Raw genomic sequence first — 19,050 nt, 5'->3', positions numbered from 1 at the left:
AACAGAAACCCAAATAAGCAAAATAGAAGCTGGATGGTTTGCATTGCTGGGAAGTTCAAGAGAGGGATCTGGCTTTAGGTACAACTGGAACCAAGGGCTCCATTGATGACAGCAGGATTTTGCCTCTCTTTCTTGGCTTCTCTCCTTCTTGTAGGCTTTGTTCTCTGGCAGATTTTTTTCCCAGCCATGGTGGTGAAGACTGGTTTCTAGGCCTACGCTTTTCCTCATGATGCTTGATCTTAGAAGGAAGTAGAACCTGTGTGGCATATGTGTTTCTGTAAAAGCACTTTGGCCCTGCTTGGGTTAAGTACTTGTTCCTTTGGATCAAGAACTGTGTCTGGGGGTAATGGGAGAGAAAGAAGCCAGCTTAGGTCTCATACCTTTCCTTGGGTGGTGGAGGACTTCCGTTGGTTCTTCATGCCATGTTTAAGAGTTGTACTTAGGAAAGAGAAATCTCTAAAAGGGAAAGAAAAAGACTGAACTGTAACTGATATCCATGGCACCTTTCGTGAATAGTTTAATTTGGGGTTGATATTATGGTCTTAAGATGTCAGCAGGTCCATTGAATGTCCCTTACCAAGCAGCTGGTTTTCTGGATGGTATCACCAAAGGCACTTACATTCTGAAAGTAAAGACTATCTTTCTTGCAGAATTTTTAATAATTAGGAGAATAAATAACAACATTTGTACAAAAGAAAAAAAAAACTAGGAGAGTATTATAGGAATCTTGTGAAACCTGTTGTAAATCACCGAGAGCTGCTGTCTTCAGACTACAGAGGCAGTGATTTGGATTCCCCACGTGTGACATTGTGTTCCAGCTTTGACTTCCCACCTACCTTCTGATGCCTACAGCAGGACATTGGCATGGACTGAACACATTGTGCTTGGCTGGGTTCATAAGTAGAATCATTGCAGATTGATTCTGGGTTGGGAAGGAAATACTTTGCAATGTATGGGTATTGTTGAAATCCTTTCCTATGTGTTTTGTTTTATTACAGTGGAACATAGTATCAATGACTAAGATTTCAAATGACTACAATTTCAATTATTATTTTTTGACATATATTTCATTTAACATGGATTTTTGAATAATGAATATATCTATCTATCTATCTATCTATCTATCTATCTATCTTCTTTTTTGTTTTTTTGAGACAGAGTCTTGCTCTGTTACCCAGGCCGGAGTGCAGTGGTGCAATCTCGGCTCACTGCAACCTCCACCTCCCAGGTTCAAGTGATTCTCAGGCCTTAGCCTCCTGAGTAGCTGAGATTACAGGTGTGCACCACCATGCCTGGCTAATTTTTGTATTTTTAGTAGAGATGAGGTTTCACCGTGTTGGCCAGGGTGGTCTAATAGTGCATATATATATATTTCTTAAAGAGAAGAGGGATATTTTCTTTGTATAATTTTTGTGAAAGTTTGAGAATAACACCCTTAGGGTGATTCAAATGCATTTAAATCTTTCACATGTATTTTGATAAATTAAGATGGTTGCAATGGGCTGGGCATGGTGGCTCATACCTGTAATCCCAGCACTTTGGGAGCCCAAGGCAAGAGGATTGCTTGAGCAAACGTGCTTGAGACCAGAGTTGGAAACGTGGCGAAACCCTGTCTCTACGAAAAGACAAAAATTACCCAGGCATGGTGGCAAGTGCCTGTAGTCCCAGCTACTATCACTCAGTAGTTCCAGATCCTTATCCTGAAATTCTTTTCATGTTTAGTAACAAAATGTGAACTTACCCAGAATATTCCCACACATTTATTCTTTTCTTTCCCCTTAAGACGTAGTGAAGGGATTCAGCTAGAAGGTAATGTGGTACTTGACACACAGTGGGTGGTCAGTTATATTTGTTTAAAAAAGGATGAGTGAATGTAAATTAATGTGGAACAAACAGTGTACTGTAAGAGTAGAGGGTAACCACAGTCTCGTTTTTTTTTTTCCAAGGCTTTTTCTATGTCTTATTTTTTCCTATTAAAAATCATGTTTGGATAACATTTTCCACCAAGAAGTTGAGTACATTCATATTTACTGAACTCAGTAAGTGAATATTCAGTGTTTACTCCGTGCCAGGCAGGGTCTAGTTGTTGGACTCTGAAGTACTTAACTGCACTATATTTATGGTCATTACTATATTGCCATATATAATTCCACTCCAAAATCAATATAACAGCTCTCAAAAAAGAGCAACTGTTTGTATCCCCTCTGAAATTTCCTGCTGTGCTCCCTAGTTGGGAGATTGATAGCTTTTGAGAAACGTATTTATGGACCCTCACTTTTCTCACCTGGATTGCCGTGCTAGTTTCCAAAGTGGTCTTCCCACTTCTGTCTCTCTCTTCCCCACCAGTCTATCTATTCTCAACTCAGCAGCCAGAGGGATCTTTTTAGAAGTAAACCAAATCACGTTGACCTACCTGCGCTCCCAATGCTGCTGTCTCACTCAGAATGAAAACCAGAGTGTTTCCTGTGACTTGGGAGGCCCTGCAGGTCTGGCCTTCCATTCCTTGATGGTTCAGATGTCCTTGCCAATCACTTACCTCCTTCCTGCCTCCTGCCAGTCATATTAGCTTCCTTGCCGGTCTTGGAACGTGCTGAACACGGTCCCACTGTAGAGTCATTGCCCTGGCTATTCCCTCTGCCTGGAATGAAGTTCTCCTACATGTCTCCCTCATTTTCTGTAAGTCTTTTTACCCTGGTTTTTTTTTTTTTTTGAGACGGAGTTTCGTTCTTGTTGCCCTGGCTGGAGTGCAATGGCGTGATCTCAGGTCACCACAACTTCCACCTCCTGAGTTCAAGCGATTCTCTTGCCTCAGCCTCCTGAGTAGCTGGGATTACAGGTGCCTGCCACCATGCCTGACTATTTTTTTTTTTTGTATTTTTAGTAGAGACAGTGTTTCACCATGTTGGCCACGCTGGTCTTGAACTCCTGACCTTGTGATCCACCCGCCTTGGCCTTCCAAAGTGCTGGGATTACAGGTGTGAGCCATGGTGCCCGGCCAGTTTTACCATGTTTTATGTTTCCTTTTTTCTATAGTGTTTATCCCTTAGCATGCTATGTAATTTATGGATTTACTATGCTTATTGCTTGTGATTTGTCTTCTCCCCACTCCCTCCTGGAAGAGTATTAGTTTTGTTTGCTCTTAGATCAATGCCTGGCACAAAGTAGCTGGTCAGTAAATATTTGTGGAATGAATACATTTCTTTGTGAAGATATTTAAAGTCATTTTTTTCTGAAGTGACTGTCTTACTGGTGAACTTCTTTCAACAATTAAGCGGTAATAAATAATGATGATGAAAATGGCGATAGCTAATCATTATTGAGTATGTACTTGGTGTCAGGTGTTGAGTAAATAACATTAATAATGATGATAATGATGGCTAACGTTTATTGCATATAACTTTGTACTGAACATTTTGCTTTATTAAATCAGTTAATTTTAAAATAAAACCTATGAGATTAGTACTATTATTATCTCAATTTTGTAGTTAGGCCAGAGAAACGACTTTCCCAACATCACAGATTTAGTATGGAACAGATACAATTGTGATATTAGACTCTTAAATAGAAAAATATATTGTTAAATTTATATTTTCCTGTTTTAGTCCTATTAGGTTAGAAACCAGTATGTCTCTTTAGGAATTTTTATTTGTGGTCTTGATCACTGTCTGAAAGATTAGGGATTAGAATTAGGGGTCTCTGGCCTGGTGCGGTGGTTCACGCCTGCATTCCCGGCACTTTGGGAGGCTGAGGTGAGTGGATCTCTTGAGCCCAGGAGTTCAAGACCATCCTAGGCAACATGGCAAAACCCCGTCTCTACTAAAAATACAAAAATTAGCCAGGTGTGGTGGTGCACGCCTGTAGTCTCAACTAATAGGGAGGCTGAAGTGGGATGATTGCTTGAACAGGGAGGTGAAGGTTGTAGTGAGCCGAGATTGCAGCACTGCACTCCAGCCTGGGTGACAGAGAGAGACCTTGTCTCAAAATAAATAAATAAATAAATAAATAAATAAATAAATTAATTAATAAAATAAATTAGGAGTCTGTTTTATTTAGAGATAAATTCATTATCTATTATTAATTATAAATTCTACTTTAAGAGTACTACTATTTCTGCCTCCAGGGGTTGGAAAAAATATCCAGCCTATAAGCGAGGGAAATGATTTAATTTAATGCATACAGATGTAGCTCTTTTCAGCCATCAGACTTTTCTGCTTGTTTTTATTTCCTTTTGATTTTACCCTTGGTTGGCTCAGCTTTCAGAGGTCATGTGGGTTGCTTCATTATTTTCAGGTAAGGACTTACTCACTCCCTCCCAGAAAGAGAGGTCTCTGCACTTTAATTAAAATGCTCCAGAAGAAGGTATATCTGTCATTCTAGCCACAATTAGTCCCTTGCCAGTAACCTAAATAAATCTGAGAATATTTACTTTGTGCACAGAAATGTCTTAAAAGAGGGATTGTATGCCCGTTGATTCCATCCATACCAATTAAAAGTGTGAATTTGGAATGACAACTGTATTTTTTTTCTAAAACCCATGTTTATTCACATTTAGCCAATGTTAAACGTTGGAAGCTCTGTCTGAAGGAATTACCTGGGAATGGGAAGTTGTTCTGTTTTTTAGCTTTTCCCTTTTCTGGTAGTTCTCAGGAAGATTCTATTTGCTGGTTGACTCAGAAACAACAGTCATCTGCTTGTAACTTTCACAAGGGAACTTAAAATTATTTCTTTATTTTTTATTTATATATAATAGTTGCACATATTTTGGGAGTACATGTGATATTTTGTTACCTGTATATAATGTGTAATGATCAGATTTACACCCTCCAAGTTTCTGGTAGTATGAGTCTAGTTTCTCATGCTGTAATGATTGTGGGAATTGGTCCACAGTTGCCCGAGGTTTTTCTGGCCAGGGAAGTTCTCTTGCCAACTATTTCCTCCTAGGAATGTTTCTCTTTTATGTCTGATCAGTCAGGAAGTGGTAGTTGGTTCTCATATTCATCTCTTTTTGAAGAAGGAGGCATAAAGGAACAGGGAAGAGGCAGGTCCTTAGGCTACAGAACGAATCACTGACTGCATTGTAGTGTGAAGATTTCAAAGGAAAAACATATTTTGGCTAACTGATGTTCTGTTCTGTCTAGGAGCTCTTACTAACTGGATTATTTTCGGAGGTCTCCTCTAGCCATACACTTCTAGAATATGTAATTAAATGTTACTTTATGGTTTGCTGAGGGTATGAGCCAAGGACAAACAGCTATATCATTATTACATACTTGCTCCATCATTCCTTCCTATAATCTTTCTTTCTGCTGTATCATCACTTACCTCATTTTGTCTTCTGCAGTTTGTTTTCTTTACCTTTAAAATATCAATGGATTCATTTAACATTTTTTTTTGCACTTACTATATGCCAGTCACTGTGCTGGGTATTGAGGAGATAAAGATTAAAAATATACTGTACTGTCCCCAAGGAGCTCATTGTTTATTGGAGACATGTAGTTAGAGGTATCATACAATAAGATAACAGTTTGAAGTATAATACAATACAATAACAGCATGTCAAATATGGTGGGATCACAGGAGACCCTAAGCCTCTGGAGGATGGGTGAGTGTGGGGTTTTTAGTTAAACATAAGTTCAGTGTAAGCCAAGAAAATAATAGTTTTTTAAAAGCCAAACCTGTAAATTTAGGCTATATTTTAGAAATAGAATGGGGATATGAAAACCATATGATCTGAAAACAGTTGAGGAAACTGGTATGTTAATATTCCATATATGCTCAAAAAGAATATATTTTCTATTTTATGTGTGTCCATTAGATCAGGCTTGTTAATTATAGGTTTCAAAGCTTATATCCTTACAAATTTTGTCAGTTTGTCCTATCAGTAATTAAGAAGTATGTTGAAATCTCCCACTAACATAGTGTATTGTTAATTTCTCCCTGTAGTTTTGTAAATTATGTTTATTTTGAGGCTGTTACATATACATTTAGAATTTGTGTATCTTCTTAAAGCAGTGAAACACTTCTCATGATGTAATGGCTCTCTTTATTCTGAATAAAGCTTTTTTCTCTTTTTTTGTTTTGGTTTTTCTGATATGTATATATAGATAGCTATATCTGTATATCTATATCTATATCTATATATCTATATCTATATCTATATATCTATATCTATATCTATATCTATATCTAGATATATATATATCTCCTCTGCAGTTTGTTGAGAAACATTCCTAGGAGGAAATAGTCGGATATGTATATTAATTTAAAGAGACAGAGTCTCACTATGTGGCCCAGGCTGGTCTTGAACTCCTGAGCTCAAATGCTCCTCCTGCCTCGGCCTTGCAAAGTGCTAGCATTACAGGCATGAGCCACCATGCCTGGCCTATTTGTCTGATATTATCACTGCTACTATACTTTCCTTTTTTAAAAATTATTTTTATTTTTTTTTTACAGACACGGTCTTGCTTTGTTGCCCAGGCTGGAGTGCAGTGACATGATCATAGCTGATTATAGCCTCCACTTCCCAGGCTCAACTGATCCTCCCTCCTCAGCCTTTGAGTAGCTGGGACCACAGGTGCATGCAATATGCCAGGCTAATTTTTAAATTTTTTGTAGAGACAGGGTCTTGCTATGTTGCCCAGGCTGATCTTGAACTCCTTGCCTCAAGTGATCCTCTCACCTCACCTTCCCAAAGCACTGGGATTACAGGCATAAGCTACCACCCCTGGCCCATACCTTCCTTTGACTAGTATTTTCCTGCTTTGTTTTGTTCTGTCCTTATATTCTAGGTGTGACTCTTGTAAATAGCCTATGGCTGGATTTTTTCATCCAACTATAAAATCTAGCTTTTTTTTTTTTTAACATGAAGTCTTTTTACTTTGTTAAATCCTTACAACAGTTTCATTTTGCAGATGAGAAAGCTGAGGCCCAGAGTTTAAACAATTTGTCCAAAGTTATACAGTGAGTAACTGGCAAAGAGCTGGGATCTGCAGTCTGACTTTTGGCACATGTACAACCAATAACAGAGTTTATTATCTCTGTTGTCCAGAAGAAAAAACCAGGGGTATCTTAAAATCTCTTGACATCTCTAGTTAGTGTCTGATGACTGAGAGAGACGTCAGGGCCTGAGAACCAATGATACAAAGACCCAGAGGGATCTATTTTAATTCTTCTTCATTTGAGTAGAGAGAGACAGGCATCCTCCAAAGCAAACCCAACCCTAGGGTGACATCAAGGAAGGTAGCAGTAGGTGGTATGGTCAGCATCTTGGTTCCAGGCATAATGCCAATCATATCATATCTATCATCATCCTTATGGAGGAACCAAAGCCCAGAGAGGTGAAATGATGAGGGCAGTCCTGATGCAAATTTTCCTTCTGGATCCTGTTGTTTCAAGGTATGCATCTCCCATGCTGAAGGTTAAATGGGGTCATTTGCCAACAAATTTTGGGGGTTGGTTCTCTCTGCCATGTTTCCAGCCAGTCCCAGGTTGGAATGTTCTGGGCATAAAATATCTCTTCAGTGGCCATCCCTGATGCAATGTCCACATCCATGCCTTGGTCAGTGGCTACTTTGCCCAGCTGCATGGCAATGGGGGCCTGGGGCAGGGCCTCCTGGGCCGGTGCTTGTGCCCAGTGGTAGTCGACATCACCCTCCTCGTTTTAGGCCACAGCATGATTCACCAGCCCCAGTGCCCACTCAGTCGTCGGCCTGTGGAGATGAGCTCCTTCACCAGGGCCACCCCCAGGCAGCGTGGCAGCCTCTGAGTGCCTCCTGTCCCTGGGAGGAGCCCTCGAGTGGTCTCTCAATCAGTCCCATGACTTTCGAAGAAGCTGCCACTTGGAGGTCACAGGCCAGGGCAAGCTCCAGGCCTCCACCCAAGGCGAACCCATCCATAGCCACAATGGCTATGGATGCTAACTATATATGCATGGTAACCTTCTCATCCAACCCTTTATATATCTTAACCTTCTTTGATATCTTCTCTATCCTTGTTGTCCTCTGCTTCATTCCAAGAAATTATTAAAACCTTTCTTCTAAGTTATTAATTAGCTGTGTCTGATTTACTGTCTTCGATCCACCTACTTATTCAATAATTATTTTTCATTCCTAGGAATTCTTTGCTAAATCTATCTGGCCATATTTTTTAAAGTGATAGGATCTTGCTATGTTGCCCAGGCTCAACTCAAACTCCTGGGCTCAAGCAACCCCCCTGCCTCAGCCTCCCAAGTAGCTGGGACTACAGGGATGTACCACCATGCCAAGCTATCTGACCATTTTTGATGTGTTCTTCCTCCTTGCCCTGTTTATAAAATTTATCTTCCATTTCTTTAAACATTTCATAATGGTTATTTTATATTTTTTCGTTGATAATTAAAATATTTGTTGTTGTTTTTGGTGACTCATGCATAGTAACCTGTTTCCTTGTGTTATTAGTAATTTTTAAAATATTTGAGTTCATATTTCTTTGAATTTAATCTGTAGTATATCAAGTATAAAACTTTTTTTTGGTCTTTTTTTTTTGAATGGAAAGTTTTTTCTTGATCACAACTGTAAATTCTGGACAAAATATAAAAAACAACTATGTGTAGGCACTGGAGAGTGACCAAAAGCAGACAGAAACCTGGGGTGGGGGAGGTGTCTGTACTTGGAACTAGAGAGTGAGACTAGGTGGGTTTCTGATTTGTGTGGCCTTTTTTCCTGAGAGCACCTGCAAATTGGTGTCAACCAGGTGGTGAAAACTCAGATAGGAATGACAGTGTAGTGGTGGTAAAGATCTGGACCTGAACTTGTCTACTGAGTCACTTTTACTAGCACCAGTGATTTTCTGGCTCTTTGCAAGTGATTGAGAACTGGTAGTAGGTAAGGTCAGCTCAGCCACCACTAAATAATTGACCTCAACTGGTAGAGATGCCTGTTCATATTCTGAGAAAAGTATTTTGCAGATGCTTTGACTTTCATGAGAACTGTAATGGACAAGCTAGGACAAAATGCTTCACAAACTGACTTGCAATAACACTGGGTTCAAAGAGGTTGAGGAGGCAGGGTCAAGAGGATCAAGAAAAGGAAGTTATTTTAGATGGAGAAAGAGAAGCCCAGAAGAAAAAGTCACGATGATTTTTCTTTGGCTGGATTAGGACTGTAAGCTTTCAAAATATACAGGAAAATCCTCTGTGAAATCATTGTCAGATAGATGTGTTTGTCTTTGAAAGGCTATGTGTAACTCTTTTAGTTGTTTTTCCCCCTAGTTTCACCAGTACTGATACTCCGAAGATAATCGCTTCACAAGATGATGGCTTCTTGCAGTGCTTTAGAAAAAGATTAATATGTTAGAAACAGCATTCTCCTTGTAGTCATGTGATACCCGTATTTTAAAAAGGTAGTTAATAGTTAAATTAAATCATTTGGTCAGGGTGATAGGATTCATCAAAACATTTTAAATATATGGATTCATCCAGTATTTTTAGTAGTACTTCAAAGTTTAGTGTTTATACTGTAATTTATGTGTGGGTATAGGTTAATTATGTCTTTCATGGAAAAATAAGTGGGAATATTTTGAATACCTAAGAGCAAGCACAATTCTAACTCTGAGTGAAACCAGTTTTAGAAATACTGGCAGCAACAAACCTATGCTTGACTGAAAACTTATATATGGAATTAAACATACTTTTAATATTTAAACCAAAATATGTGTCTGTCAAGAACATTATTGAAATTAGACATGTCTAAAAAGAGGAGATAATGCTAAATTTATTTGTTTAAATTTAAAAACCAATAAAACTACACATTTCAAATGGCAAACAAACGTGCACTTAACTCCATGACAGGTAAAATATGAATGTAGCCATGAGTGAATGTGGCATGTTGCATCTGTTTTGCATTTATAAGTCAGAAAACATTTTGGAAGAAAGTTTTGCAATGAAATTACTTCCTTCTTTGAATGATTTGAATTATTTATGGCCTTGTACAGGAGTGTCCGTAGGACCTGTCAGATATAAGGTAGAAAACTGGACATTTGTAGAAACTTCTATTGCTGGTTAAGTTATTCTGGATTATGAGAAAAATTAATTACCATACAAACATGAATTAACATCCTTGGGATCGACTTCTTATTTGGGCAACTTGAGTGTTGGCTAAGTTAAAAAATGTACATATTACTAAATGGCAAGATATTACATTTTAAAAATAATGTGTTCTAAGACTACGGTGAATGACTGGAACAAAACCACTTAGTCCTGGTATTTAGATTGTAATGATAAAATAATTTGTAAGCTTCTAAAAAATAGATGCTAAACACTTAAACTTTCAAACAGTGTATAAATTATGATACATGTCAGAGGGCACTAGTGAAGGATGATAAGCCAACTGTAGTCACAAAACAGGAGCAGAGAAACAAGAAACCACAGAAATACGAGGAACGTGTGGGAACACAGCTGCCCCATTTAAAAAATGCGGCACAGTGCGGTTCAGTAACTAGCACAAACACAGCTGGTCAAGGATGAGAAGTCAGGTTTTTTTCTTCTCTTCTACTGCCGCTTCTAAATGCGGGTGAAGAAGGGAGTTGAATGATGTGCCAGGGTTGTGTGGGCCTGTGGTAGATTGGTGGGGTGGAGGGACAGTTTAGGTGAGAAGCCAGAAGATTGCAGCTGTGGGAGAAATTCATGTAGTCAAGCAGAGTGAAAATCCCAGCGTTGGGGGATCAAGTTATTTGTGATAAAGTTCTGAAAGTTCTTTTAAAGACAATTCTGCTGGGCACAGTGGCTCACGCCTGTAATCCCAGCACTTTCGGAGGCCGAGGTGGGCGGATCACCAGAGGTCAGGAGTTCGAGACCAGCCTGACCAACGTGATGAAACCCAATCTCTACTAAAAATACAAAAATTAGCCGGGTGTGGTGGCGTGCACCTGTAATCCCAGCTACTCGGGAGGCTGAGACAGGAGAGTCACGTGAATCTGGGAGGCAGAGGTTGCAGTGAGCCGAGATTGCACCATTGCACTCCAGCCTGGGCAACAAGAGCAAAACTCCATCCAAAAAAAAAAAGACAATTCCATGATGCTTATGAACCTATCCACCATCTTAACCCCCTCTCTAGTAAAAGCTTTTAGTAATGTCAATTGTGGATGCCCCACCTTCTCTCTTTCCCCAAATTCATTTTATTTAAATGCATTTCAGAGCCATTTTGTTAGAAATGAACTATATCACTTAGTGGTAAATGAATCAGATATATGTGGTAAACAAACATCAGGAAAATAATAATATGATTTTGTAATATATTCCAGATGGAAATAGCATTTATGGCTTCATCACAGAAAAGATACAACTAATATTTTATCAGTTATGTGGCATTTTCTTTGTGGTTGTTGGAATAATGAGGGACTGGAGACAAAGGAATTATTTGCTTTCTTTTAGAAATCTTTTTAAAAATCTGATAGCCACATATTTTATACATTAATTTTTTATACCACATGTGTATTCCTAAAATACATGCTGTTTGTATAGCCTATATATGCATCTATATAATGGAATTATATAACATTTGTTATTTTTGGACTCGCTTTTTTTAAAGCTCAACTTTATGTTTTTGAGATTTTTAGTGTCGTTGCATGCAGTACAATTTATTCATTTTTTTGGTAGTTTTCTATTGTATGAAATTATTCATTTAGTCATACCTTTTGATTTTTTTTTGAGACGGAGTCTTGTTCTGTCGCCGAGGCTGGAGGGCAGTGGCGCGATCTCAGTTCACTGCAACCTCCATCTCCCTGGTTCAAGCAATTCCCGTTCCTCAGCCTCCCGAGTAGCTGGGATTACAGGTGCGTGCCACCATGCCCAGCTAATTTTTTTTGTATTTTTAGTAGAGACGGGGTTTCACCATGTTGGCCAGACTGGTCTCGAACTCCTGATCTCAGGCAATCCACCCGCCTCAGCCTCCCAAAGTGCTGGGATTACAGGTGTGAGCTACCATGCCAGGCCTAGTCATAACTTCTTTATACATGTTACTATTGATGAAAATTTTGTTTTTTTCAGTTGTTGCTATCATAAACAGTTTTGCCTCGAACACTCTTGTTTGTACATGTTTTCAGATGCAAGTCTGTAAGATTTCTGTAGAGCATATATGTGTCTAGAAATAGAAATGGTGCCCGTGTTCAACTTTTAAATGTCACCTTTTTTGCAAATTGCTTGTTCTAATTTCTACTCCCTATAGCAGAGAATGAAAATTTGCGTTCATTCAAAACCTTACTAACATTTCAGTTTTTTTCTTACCTTACTTTTTACCAATTTGTTGGATATGTAGTAAGACTTTAATTTGACTTAAATTTTTTTCTGATTACAAATGAAGTTGAACATTTTATCGGACTTCTAAAACATACTAGTGTTTCCTCAGGCTTATTCCTGGGTTATTTTGCATTTTTCTGTTAGGTTGTCTTTTTCTTATTGATTCTTAGACATTCCTTATAAATTTCTGATACTAAGCCTTTGTAGCAAATATATTCTAGTTTGTAACTTGTGTGTTAAGGGATGCCGTTAGTATTTATGGCTTCTTTGTATGAATGAGAAAAAAGGCCTCTGTTGGCTGCACAGGCTGTTCTCTTGTGCAAACATACCATTACTTCTGGGCAGATGCAGCTTGTGCCACTGTATATGGCTTCAACGGTGGAACATAGACCACATTTCAGAACTGATTTTATGTGCTGCCACCTTTTTTTTTTTTTTTTGGAAACAGAGTCTCGCTCTGTTGCCCAAGCTTGAGTGCAGTGGTGTGATCTGGGCTCACTGCAACCTCTGCCTCCTGGGTTTAAGCGATTCTCCCGCCTCAGTCTCCAGAGTAGCTGGGATTACAGGTGCGTGCCACCACGCCTTGCTAATTTTTGTATTTTTTTGTAGTGATAGGGTTTCGCCATATTGACCATGCTGGTCTTGAACTCCTGACCTCAGGTGATCTGCCCACCTCAGCCTCCCAAAGTGCTGGGATTACAGGTCTGAACCACCATGCCTGGATGCTACCACCCTTTTTATAATATGCTTGTACAAATGCACAAGCATAGCAATGGCCTTGTGACTCTTCTGTCTCTTTATATTGTCCTTGGGTGGATGGAAGTCTTACTTTTAATGTAGGCAAACTTATTGGTCTTTTACGTTTTGTCCGTTATATTGTCTATATTGTCCTTAGGTGGATGGAAGTCTTACTTTTAATGTAGACAAACTTATCGGTCTTTTATGTTTTGTCTTTCTGTTTATTCTGGCTTAAATAATTTTTTTCTACTCTCCTATTCATAAATATCATCATCCATGTATTCTACACGTTTTATAGTTTTACTTATCACATTTGAGGCTTTAATTCATGTGGTATTAACTTTTTATGTGAAGAAGGGATTATGTCATTTTTCCCCAAATAGACAACTGATTATCCTAACATCATTTAATAGTTCATCCTTTCCTTACCTTAATGTGTTTTGGTGTTGAGTTTCTAGATATGGCACAAATCAGGAAGGCATTATGCAAATTAATGATGTTTATAAAGTACTTCAGTATACAATTGTGCTTTCTAATTTTAGATACTATAAAAATGGAATTATAGAATTATGAGATGCTAAAGCTGAAATAGACATCGATGAAAGTCAGTTAGCATTTCAGTAAAAAATATTGGAGTGTCCACTACATCTCCATTATTTTACCATGCATGTATACTTGGAAAGCAGAGTATGTGGATATATAAGAGAATACAAGTTCAGCCTGGTAGAACAGAAGGAGGGAGCCAAGTCTTTGGTCTTGTAGATCTGGGTCCAAATCTTGGCTTTGCTCTTGAGCTGTCATCTCCACCATATCATTTGATCTCTCTAATCTGCAAGAGAAAAATATTTTGCAAAATTGTTTGGAAATTAGTAATTATGTTTATAAACATATAGAGCAGTACTTGGCATGCAATCAGTGATTGATAGATTATAGTTGTTATTTGCTTGGGAAGATAAGACTAATGTGTATGTCATACTTATATCTTGTAAACTAGAAGATACTCTAAAATTGCAATGGGAATTCAGAGAAGAATATCTCATCACGGGGAATATAGCTTCAGTGAAGAAATGAAACTTGAAGATGTGTTCAAAGGATGGATTTCAGTTAATTTCTGTAGACTGAAGCCAGGTTGGATCGATGGATTTCATTTATGTTTCTGGACATGGACAGCAGTAGAGTGTCTTAAACAACAAAAACCTAGAAAATAGATAAGAAAACGATGCATTTTCTCTTGACTGTTGGCATTTGTGAAAATAATTAATAGTATATTTTTGACAAAGTATCAGTGGACTTGAATTTAATGCATAAACATAACTTTTTCATGTAGATATTATACTTCTCACAGAATTTTTAAGACTCTTGTTATGTCCAGTTAAAATTCCATTCACATTTACAAAATTCATACTTATGTATAAAATCAAAGTAGCTATTAAATTTTCCTTATACTTTCGAAGATCTAATTGTTGAGTGATTTTTTTCTTGTAAGTAAATTTGAACAAATAATTTACAGTTATGACCTTATGAAGAGAAGATAGGTAGGAAAAACAACAGGTTTTATGTTAGATGAGTTTTAGTAAAAAATTGAGAATTTTAGGCTATTGCTATAATTGCCTGTGTGGCTTACTCACTAGTTAGTTCTAAGAAAAATAAATGTAGCCCATTAAGATGTGCACTGATGGATTGGATTGAAAGGTGCTACCTGAGATATTGTTTTTTAGAGCAGGCTGTCTTGGCCTTTTTCAGGATATGACATTTTTGATAATTTTCTGGGACATACCTACATAGGGAATATTTCCAAATCTCTCTTCTGTCTCCTATTAGTCAACTGTTTATTGCTTCTAGTTATTTTATTGTTTACGTTAACTACCAAAAATGCATCACTGATTTTAAATGTCACTTTAATCATTCATCAATTAATTGTTTTGCACCATCTATATTTTAAGCATAGTGCTTAAAGATGGCCCTATAATGGTGAGTAAGACAGAAATAGACTGACTCTCTTGGAGCTTATAATGATGTTGCATATATATATATATACATGAAATTATAAAATTATACTGGGCTGTGGTACAGTCTATTTGTAGAGGATAGCCTAGAGTATTGTGGGAGTGCAGAGCAGATCCTCCTACTCAATTTAAAGAGGGTTAGAAAGCTTTTTAAAACACACAGTCCTCATCCCCAGAAAGTTTTATTCTAATACGTCTGGACAAAGGAAAGATTTTTTTTTTGTTATCCTTATTATTTTTAACTCTCCAAATGATTCAGCCAAATTTGGGGAACACTGATCATGAGTGGTTAAAATGGGCAAAATCATGACATGGTCTAAATGAGTTAACTAGGGATGGAATAGATCAATGTTTTTCAGATGATTTTCTTCTCATAGACCAAAGGTCAATCTTTATATTTATTCCTATTTGGTTGTAAATTCTGGTCCTTAGGTTATAAAAGTTAACTGCCCTACTGGTGGGTGGGAGAACCTGGCTTATCAGTGGTACACATGAAAAGGACCTGGAATTATTGTTTACTATAAACCCAATGAAAGTCAGAGGGGAACCTTAACTACCACGGGAGCTACTAAAATTGTAGGATGCATTTCTGTAAGTTTAGTGTCAGAAAGAAGGAAGTAATAGTCCTCTGTACTCTGCCCTCGTTGGGGTGCATCTAGACTCGTGTGTATAGTCTCTAGGATCACAGGTGTGGGGATGCTGGCACTTGGGGTGTATGAAGGATGTTGAACTCCTGGTAAGTATCCACATGCAGAAGCACTAGAGAGATATCAGCTTGCTCATCTCAGAAAACGAAAACTTAGTCTATATAGTCCCAGAAGAAAGAACTGGGAACAAAGAGGGAGAGTTAATTGGGAAGCCAACATCATTTATTCACTGACTCATTTATTTATTTAACAAATATTTATTTAGTATCTATTGCACCTCATTCTAGTAGATGCCAAGGATATAATGGTAAACAAGATGGATTCAATCTCTGACTTCATGGAGCTTAAAATTTATTGGAAGACTCAAGACAATTAGGCAAGTAGATAGAAGAAAATGTAATAAGTACTGGGAAAGATAAGGTACTATTTCATCTCCATATAAAACACATTTCTAATATCAGGGCTGTCAGAATGATGGTAAATGGTAAATACATTGGCCTTGGAAGTATTCAAGAAGAGGCTGTTGGGGATATTGTAGAAGTTGTTCCACGATTTTGGCATTAAAAGTCAAACAGGATTCCAATTACCATTAAAATCCTATTTAACTTTTAATGCCAGTGATCATATATGTCTTGTAACAGATTCAGACTCCTTGCTTCTTCTTGTCCTTTCGTTCCTTCCATTCTCTTCAAATTCAGTTCCAATTCTTTAAGTCTTCAGGATGAAATGACTGCCTTTGTGATTTTCACAGATATTTTTGTGTAAGGAATAGGACAATTTTTAGAACTGAAGTCACTTAATTATTATGTTTTTATCTGGGCTATCAGATAATTGAGGATAGATATTAGTGTTCACATAAATACACTGTCATCTGATTTATAGCTTCAGTTCCCATTCCTCTTGATGGCTGGTCCACACAGGCGGGGACTCAGTGACATTCATAGAAGTCTGTATTTTTGTGGGAATGCACAGGTACAAGGAATGAATAGAACGTCAGTGTCATTTGTAATTTTTACATTATGTAATTTTTATGTGCTCTAAATAAGACTGATTTTTTGACCATTGTATTCGAATTCTTAACATGTCTTAACCGATTAGAAAAGCTGACCTTTCCCTCACAGCACTTTTATTTACATCTTACTTTGTAATATTATCAGAGCTATTGGAGCCTTTCAGATTCAATGTTACAGGCTCAAGTTGGACATTGTGGAAGTTTGGGTTTGCTTTCTCTTGACCAATGTGACTTCCTGTTTCTAATAAATCAGTTTTTAGAGACTCTTAAAAGGAATTTCTTGCATGCCTGGCAGCTCTTGTAAAACCACATTTTAGTAAACCAGTGTGAATGAAGGATATATTAAAAAAATCAAAGAACTGTATTTCTCAACCAAATCAGCATTTTGTTTTGTGGAAATTGGATTCCGCAGAAAAATCTGTTGATTTAGGAAGTGTCTGCTTCCAGTAACTAGATAAACTAGGAACCAAAAGTTTCATTTTGATTAAGTCAGTCATCCTAGTTCAACTTCTGTGCTGGAGTTGATGCATGCTAGTGAGTCTGGTTAATACTTCTTCTTCTTCTTCTTTTTATTTTTAAACCACAAGGTTGCAATTTGGGCATCTCCCTTTAAATGAATTCATATACATGTAATTAATTAACATGCATTCTCACAATATTCTGGAAAAAAACCTGGGTATTCCCACCACATAACCAATGGAGAAATGAATATTAGTGAGTCTGGTATTAAGAGATCTTTCTATTCGAACAAGAGATTCATGTCTCCTGGCTCTCGGTTCAGAGATTCAGCTTCTCTGTTTTGAAATTGTCCTACAAATTATCTTCTCATAAATATTTTAATAGAGATTAAACATGTTGTTGTAGCTACAAAGGCAGTTTAATCATTTGACTTATATTTGTTGAGCACTTGTAGTGTGTCAGGCACTCTTCTAGAAGCAGAGAATATGTGAAGACAAGGTTCTTGATTTTATTTTTCCATTAAATGGAAACTGCCAGAAGTTGTACTAGGTACTTTAAAAATACTAAGTCATTTAATCTTTCTAACAATACAGTGAGGTAGATATTTTTATCCTTATTGTTTAGGTATAAAGAAGGAGGCCTGAAGTCACCTAGCTAGAAAGTGGCCAAGCCAGAGATTGAATGCAGGCCAGGAAGGTATAACCACCTATTCTATGGGCACTCCAGAAGCCTGATCTCATAAGCTGACACATTCCCTGTAAAATATACATACATATAGGAAAAAAAAAGAGACAGGAAAATAAAAACTATGGGTAATCTGACCACTTTTAATATTTTGCTGTGTTCCATTCCTTATATATGTATGTGTAGAAGTGTGTGTGTGTGTGTAAGCGTGTATGTATCTTATTGATTGGTTACCACTACATTCACAGCGTACTGTAAACATTTTGCAGGCCAGTGCATTTTGTTTAATTTAGTTTTAAACAGCTCTGCAGTGTTCCATGTCATGAGTTATCTAACTAGTTTCCTACCTCTTAACAATGTTTCCAGTGTTTCAATTTCATAAACCAGGCTTTAATTAATATTTCTACAACCAAATCTTTTTACAGACCCATGATTGTTAAAAAGTTACTTAGTGAAGAAAGGTATTAAAACTTTTGGTAAATATTTATGCAATATCCATGTGCAGTCTGTGGTTTATGAATATAACAAGGATGTTAACAATGTAAACATGCTTTTCCTTCTAGGTTAGTGGATGACAGATGTGTGGTGCACCCAGAGGCCGGGGACCTTGCCAACCCTCCCAAGAAGTTTAGAGGTAAGAAATACATATATTTTTTTAATTGTGTGAGCTAAGAGGGAGGATTATTTTTATGTCTCAAAGCAAGTAATGTTAAAACTTTATTCAATGTGAAACTTTCAGATATAAATATGTTCACTGAAAATTCTTTCAACAATTTTTCCATTGTTTTTCTTTTACATATTGAGAGATTTACAATGAAAGAATAGTTTTAATTTTTGTTTTGTCAGACAATGGTCTATCTGTTAAAAGGAAATCTTGGTAATTAACTGTGAAAGGCTACTTGTCAAGCCAGTAAATGCAGCTGAACAGTATTTATTTATATACTTCTCTGACAGTTATAAATGTTATAGTGTTGCATTGTTAGATTTTTAATTTATCTCTGTAAACTCTCCAGGAGTGTGGCAATGATGTGTTAGCTTACTTTTTCAAATAGCAATTTGATGGTGTGTAATAACTGACAATTGTCTTAGAACTCCTAAGTATAATTTTAGAAATAGTTTGATAATTTCCTCAAATGAGAAATTGATCCTAGTAAGAGATTGATTATAACTCAACTCTTGCAAAAGAAGGATTAATGGAATCTGTAGAGAATCACAGAAAGCTAAAACTAGTCA

General features: G+C 37.2%; 1 protein-coding gene and 1 pseudogene across 2 annotated transcripts in view; one reads left to right on the top strand and one right to left on the bottom strand.

Moving 5' to 3' along the window:
• ITPR2 (inositol 1,4,5-trisphosphate receptor type 2) overlaps window positions 1–19,050 on the top strand; it is a 519,932-nt gene that overhangs the window by 24,233 nt on the left and 476,649 nt on the right. The window contains exon 2 of one of the 2 annotated variants that reach the window (XM_024256738.3): window positions 18,381–18,451. The exons of the other annotated variant lie outside the window; for it this stretch is intronic. Within the exon in view, the coding sequence (XP_024112506.2) occupies window positions 18,381–18,451 (71 nt within the window). The remainder of the gene's footprint in view (window positions 1–18,380; window positions 18,452–19,050) is intronic. 2 annotated transcript variants of the gene reach the window in all.
• Window positions 7,429–13,810, bottom strand: LOC103891999 (enoyl-CoA hydratase domain-containing protein 2, mitochondrial-like; annotated as a pseudogene).

The sequence above is a fragment of the Pongo abelii genome, chromosome 10 (genome assembly GCF_028885655.2).
Source record: "Pongo abelii isolate AG06213 chromosome 10, NHGRI_mPonAbe1-v2.0_pri, whole genome shotgun sequence".
In the NCBI taxonomy this organism is placed as follows: domain Eukaryota; kingdom Metazoa; phylum Chordata; class Mammalia; order Primates; family Hominidae; genus Pongo; species Pongo abelii.
This window is presented reverse-complemented; position numbering and strand designations above follow the sequence as displayed.